Here is a 6,520-nt window from a genome sequence, read left to right as displayed (position 1 = left end):
CATTGAGGGAGAAGTTAAAGATAATGAAGGGTATGGGACCTTCAATATTGAGTTGATCACAATGAGTGAAATTGTGATCACGATGAGCAACTCTTCAGGGGGAGAGTCTTCAACAAATGGAGTTGTTGAAGAGTGCCCAAAATTGGAGCATAGGTTGATGTGTGTCCAAAGACGGGTTGATGTTTTTTTTAAGGAGTTGATGTGTGCCAATAGGGGGAGAATGAAAGGAAGTAAGTTAGGTTTTCATTACCTAGAGGGAGTTTGCCCTCTTAGGGGGATAATGAAAAGCTAAATTTATGGGTTCATTACCTAGTGGCATGAAGAAGGAGGCTATAGGATTAGCCTAATTTAAAGATGTTATTGTGGTATTGTCAAACATCAAAAGGGGAGAGATTGTCAGGTCAAGGGTGACTGCTAACCAAGCTGAGTCTTGGTTGGGTTTAGATGTTTGACAATAAGATGATTGAAGAAGAGTCAAGCGGGTCAAAGGATTGACCGGATACTTGATTGGGAAGTGAAGTCGAGAAGTATGAAGTCCTAGTGAGTGAAGCTAGGCAAGGAAATCTGAGTGAAGCGGTGAAAGTCCTGGAGTGAAGCTAGGCAGAAGAAAGTGAAGCCGGTGAAAGTCCTAGTGAGTGAAGCTAGTGATGAAATTCGTGAGTGAAGCTGTGAAAGTCCCAGAGTGAAAGTCCGTGAGTGAAGCCGTGCAGGAAGGAACCAGATGGATCAAGGATGATCGGACATCCGGTGGGAAGTCCAAGTAGGTCAAAGGATTGACCGGATACTGTAGGAAGGAAGTCCAAGTAGTCAAAGGATTGACTGGATACTGGCAAGGAAGGAAGTCCAGATGGGTCAAGGTTGACGGACATCTCGTGGAAGTCCAAGTAGGTCAATGGAGTGACCGGATACTTGGCACGACGAGTAAAAGTCCAAGTGGGTCAAAGGATTGACCTGACACTTGGTGGAGTCCCGCAGTCAAGGGAGTGACCGATGCGAGGCATGATGTACCAACAGTCAAGGTTGACCGTTGGTTAGGGAGGTTTGGGACTGGTTTTGGGCAAAAACCAGGCTCTGGCACGCTGGATCGATCGCTGGATCGATCCATTCTTCCCTGCATACAGAAGCCGGCTGGATCGATCCGTGGATCAGGTCCCGATCGATCGCCCAATCGATCGGACGATCGTCCCACAGAGCGCCCGGATCGATCCGTGGATCGATCCAGCGCGCTTCGAGCACTAGGCGCTCGGATCGATCCGTGGATCGATCCAGCCTCCCGATCGATCATTTGAATCGATCGGGATCCGACCGTTGCGTCGGGTTTAAAGCCGCAGCGAGCGTGATCTTCGGCATATCTTCACGAGCTCTTCTCGTGATTCATTCCAGCCTCCACAGCCTCTCTACAAGCACGTGATCGCCATCTTGAAGGTTCTCGGAGGCTTCAAGTCAAGAGGCGGATCTATTGCAAGAGGAAGAAGTTAGGGTTAGGGTTTTATGCACATCTTGTAAGCTTTTGCTTAACTTGTATTTCCTTCTTCTTCTTGTATTGAGAGTGTTGTAGGGCCTTCTGTAGTTACCATAAAGGAGTGTTTTCAGTGGAGGGTGCGTGGTGTGGATCCTTGGAGTCACCTCTTGTGAGGTGGATACCAAGTAAACCAACCGTGTTAGCGTTGTGTGTTGTTTCTTTGTATTTTTCGCTGCACATCCAAGAAGAAACAAGCAACGTCGAGCGACGAGCACGCGACGAGCTATTCACCCCCCCCCCCTCTAGCTACTTTTGGTCCTAACAAGGACGCGTTCCCGGGAAGGGAACATTAGGCGTTGATCCGGCTTAGATCCATTTCGGATATCTAAGTCGAGATCGTGACTAGATTCCGGTCTCGGAAAGACGGAATCTAAGTCATACTTTTTCATGTCAAACTCATGAACTGTGCTAACACTTTGTTTTGCAGGAAATTTATTATACTTGCCTCGGACTAACCTTGTCTTGCAGGAGAAGGACCTGTTCTGGAGAAAGGTGGTCCGGGCGCCCGGAGGTCCGGGCGCCCGGGAGGCAAGTTTTATCCCGATTGAGCGTCGCCACGTGGAGCATCTCGGTTTAAGCAGCTACGTCACATTCCAGGCGCCCGGAAGGAATCCAGGCGCCCGGAGCAACATATAAAAGAAGCCCCAGGCAGGAGCTTCAGTATCAACTTAGAATTCAAGATCTGCTGCTCTCTGCTCTTGCGACGCCACGAAAAGCTCTCCGACTCAGTGCTGATTTTATTTTAATTCTATTGTCGGTATTTTCTTTATCTGTCAATTCTTGTACTTAACTCTGTAATATTCGAATTGATAGTGATTGCCCAACGAAAGTACTCACGGAGTACGGGCCTTCGAGTAGGAGTCGTCACAGGCTCCGAACGAAGTAAAAACAACTGTGTTCATTTACTTTTTCGCTGCGTATTTATACTCTTGTTTTTCGAATCGATATTCACCCCCCCTCTATCGAATCTAACGGTTCTACAGTGGAGAGGGCGGTGGCTCGCGGAGAGGAAGGTGGCTAGGGCTCGCGGAGAGGAGCTCGCTCGCGGGCGGTGCTTTTTTTGATGCGACGCGGCTTTTTTTTTTCTTCTTCCGCGGACTGGACCAACAAAAAAAAACAAGCTAGACTACGAGCAACGTGGCCGAGGTTTCACAACGCGGACGGAGAAGCAAGGGCGTCAATCTAAGAAGGAGAAGAGGCAGATGAGGTTGAGAGAGATGGTCGGAGGTTTAGGTTTAGGTTTAGACGAGAGAGATGGTCGCGTGAGGAAGGGGCGCGATATAGATTTAGGTTTGGAGGGAATGCAAATTTTGGTTGTGGGAATATTAAAATATTTTATTTTGGTTCATTAACACCGGATTTTAAAAACCGCAGTTAAAATCGGTGTCTATTAACGAAAAAAAGGCGCTCATAGACATCGCCTAAAAAACCGATGTCTATAAGCTAAAATCTGCGCTCATAGACACCGGTTTTTGAAAAAACCGATGTAAAATACTCAAAGACATCGGTTTTTGCTTAAAACCGTTGTTGTTCCACTGATGTCTATGAGGGTTTTTGTTGTAGTGGTAGTGGCTGAATCGATTGGGTCAATCGATTCAGTCTTATTTTCGCTAACTCCTCTTCATGAAACTCTTGGCCCTAATTGATTGGTCCAATCGATTAGGTTCAACCCAATCTATTCGGGCCTTTTTTGTGTTCTCGCAAGAACATCTTAATCTATTACCTAATCGATTAGCTTAAGGTCAATTGATTGTCGAACCCTAACTTTCTTAATTCAAGTCTAGGGTTCCCTTACCCAATATCCGATCAACCGTGACCTATTGGGACTTACCCACCAAATGTCTGGTCAATCTTTGACTCACTTGGACTTTCCATCTCATGCTAACTTTTCGTTGAATTTCTGATCCCCAAGTGTGGTCCTCCTTGACCGACTTAGATTTTTCTTTTGCCTAACTGTAGTAATTAGGACTTTCCTCTTGCCAACGTACAGTCCTTCCAGACCCACTTGGATTGTTCTTTGCTAATGTACTGTCCTCCTTGACCCACTTGCACTTCCTTTGCCTAATCAAAGTTAGGACTTCCCTTTGCCAACGTGTGATCTTCCTTGATCCATTTGAATTTTCCTTTGCCAACATGTGATCCTTCTAGACCCACTTGGTCTTTCCTTTGCCTAACCGCAGTTAGAATTTTCTTTTGCTAACGTGCGGTCCTCCTTGACCTACTTGATTCCTCTCTCACAAAGTATCTAGTCAACCTTGACCTACTTGACCTCTTCTAACATATTGTCCAAATATCGAAACTCAAGCTCGAATCCACTTGAGTTTAGTCAAACTGGTCAACCTTGACCCCAAGGACGATTGTGTAGGATCGAAAGCGCTAGAGGGGGTGAATAGCGCTCGTGGATAATTCATTCGTTAGAGTAAAACACGTAGCGAAAAAGTAGATAACACCAAGGATTTTTACTTGGTTCGGAGCCTATAATGACTCCTACTTCGAGGCTCACACTCATTGAGTGTTTACTTTGGGTAATCACTATCAATTCAAAAAATTACAATTTGAAATACAAGATTAAAGTAATAATAGGAAATTATATCGACAACAAAAATTAGTAAACTCGAAGCTTCTGGTCGTCTGAGTCGAGTTACAGCTTTATCATATCGTTCTTTGAACAGCACATGGAAGAAGGATCACAATTTAGAGAGTTGTATTTGCTGCTGGTCAAATCAGGCTTATATAGCCTGTTGAGGGTGCCTCTAATCCCGCTGAATCCGCAGCGTTGATAAGCTCCTGCATCTTCGCTGCTTATCTGCTCAAGGGCGCCTCTAAGCTCCATGGAGGGCGCCCTCTATCCAGCGTCCAGGGCGCCCTTGCGCCTTGCTGTGAGGCTGTCGACCAAGTCACTCGAGGCGCCTCCAAGCTCCATGGAGGGCGCCTCGGGACTGTTCATCCGAAGCTTTCTTGTGCAATTTCTGTCTTGCAAGGTATGTTAGTTTACAAACAAAGTATACCCTGCAAAATAAAGTTTAGCACAATAAAATAAGACAAATAAAAGTAATTTTGACAGTCTCCGGACTATCCGGTTCTGACTTCGAATCTCACCTCCGGAAACCCTAGGTCGAACTGACGCCTACTGTTCCCTTACCGGGGAACGCGTCCTCACCTACTCCACTCAAGAGAGTTTACTTGTTTTGTAAAATACCGGAAATAGGCGAATATGATTAAGGGAAATTTTTCGGAATTTAAATGAGTCGTATGGATAAGTTCACGGGATAAAAACGGGTCCGGGCCTGTTTAGACTACCCTATTTAAATGAGGAAAAGTTTTATTTTTTTTCCTTTCTTTTCTTTTCCTTATTTTATTCCTCCGTTTCTTTTCCTCTTCCTGCCCGAGCCTCTCCCTTGGCCTCCTAACTGGCGATTTCTTCTTCCTCCTCTCCTTCGCCACCATCCTCTTCCCTTGTCACGACGAGAGCCACCGCCGACATTCTCACGCCGCTTCTCCACAAAGGCACGCCGACGCCACACCAACCATCGAAGCACGTCCTCGCCTAGGGCTGCGCCACCGCCGACCACCCGAGCCCTAGCCTGCTGTGAGTTCTACTACTGCTACTTTTGTGCCCAACCGAGTCCCTTCCAATATATGATACCCTTTTCCTTAGCCGACGCCACCACTGAGTCGCCGAGCCCATTGTCGTTTGAGTACACTGTTGGGGTTCTTCCGTGTCGTAGCACCGCCTCCGACCATATCTTTTCTCTGGTTTCTGGCGATCAAGAAGGTAAAGGTTAATTAGTTGAAGTTTGGGATCTAGTTGGTTACTATGGTTGTATTCCTGATCTTCTCCCGTTTTGTTAAGTAGGGTTTCAGTGAGTGAGGAGGTTTGCCAGCATCTACTTCTTCCGGCAGCAATCCACTTTGACTGTGGGTTGAGGTAAGTGTTATCCCTAGTTGCTGAAATAGGGGATGGGTAATGGATTTCTAATTTTTGGGCATTTAACCATGATTGGACAGCGGTATTACAGCATATACCTCCGACCTTGATCAACTGAGGAATCCCTATTTCTTGGTGAGTTTTTGTGTTCATTTTGATGGTTGAATAATTAGGGATATTGACTTCAATGTAGGAGTCATTGCTATGAGTGAGTTGATCATTTTGTCGATGATTGACAGATAGGTTAATAACTAATGTTAACCTAGGTATATGTGTTGAATTAAGGAATGGATATGAGTATTAAATAGTTTTGAGATTTTTATTTAGCTATATAGCTAAATACATTGTCTGTTTGATATCACAGATTGTGACTAGATGTTGTCTCGATGAGGATCCGCTTCTGATACGATCTTTTCTATTCTGAGGCGGTACTTTGACTTATGTCATTTGATGCTTAGTAATTAAATTAACATGTTGTATTAATTGTGTTTCTTATCTGCTTTGCTAATCACTACCCAAATCTTACATGCTTGATTGATTGTGCATCTCGTATATTTTACCTGCTTATACATGCTTATAGGGGTGATATACCATGTTTCACCATGTTCAGACCTAGGTTTTATACCTTCTATATACCTTTGGATTGTTTTGGATTCGACCTTTGATGCATTTTTATATATATGTGGATTAGGTCGATATTCTGTGGTTAGTGCCATGCACCATTTGCATGATTGCATGTGTGCGATAGTCCGCCCCATTATTATTGAGCACATCGCCATACATGGATCTGCACACCACCACCCGGGTTAGTGGTCGATTCAGCCGAAGTGTCATGCCAGGACTCATAGGCACCGCTGTCCGCCATGGGTAGTGTGACACAACGTGTTATCCTACAGGATTCCTCCCGCCTTGAGTACCGAGTTGAGAGTATTGCGCCCCCATCTATGATTTGGGGTAGAGGATAGGTGTATCGACAAGATCCTCGCCCACCGGTCACCATCGTGAGTAGTGACGACAGAGCCCGGCTGTCACAAAATTTCACCCACTTACCACCTTTGTACGATGATCGA

At 45.4% G+C, this 6,520-nt stretch overlaps 1 protein-coding gene across 1 annotated transcript in view; it reads right to left on the bottom strand.

Moving 5' to 3' along the window:
- Positions 1-6,340: 6,340 nt before the first annotated feature.
- The window catches only part of LOC122004677 (myb-like protein P), a 4,300-nt gene continuing 4,120 nt past the window's right edge, over positions 6,341-6,520 (bottom strand). The window contains exon 3 of the mRNA XM_042559527.1: positions 6,341-6,475. Within this exon, the coding sequence (XP_042415461.1) occupies positions 6,341-6,475 (135 nt within the window). The remainder of the gene's footprint in view (positions 6,476-6,520) is intronic.

Source organism: Zingiber officinale, chromosome 7B, assembly GCF_018446385.1.
Source record: "Zingiber officinale cultivar Zhangliang chromosome 7B, Zo_v1.1, whole genome shotgun sequence".
In the NCBI taxonomy this organism is placed as follows: Eukaryota; Viridiplantae; Streptophyta; class Magnoliopsida; order Zingiberales; family Zingiberaceae; genus Zingiber; species Zingiber officinale.
This window is presented reverse-complemented; position numbering and strand designations above follow the sequence as displayed.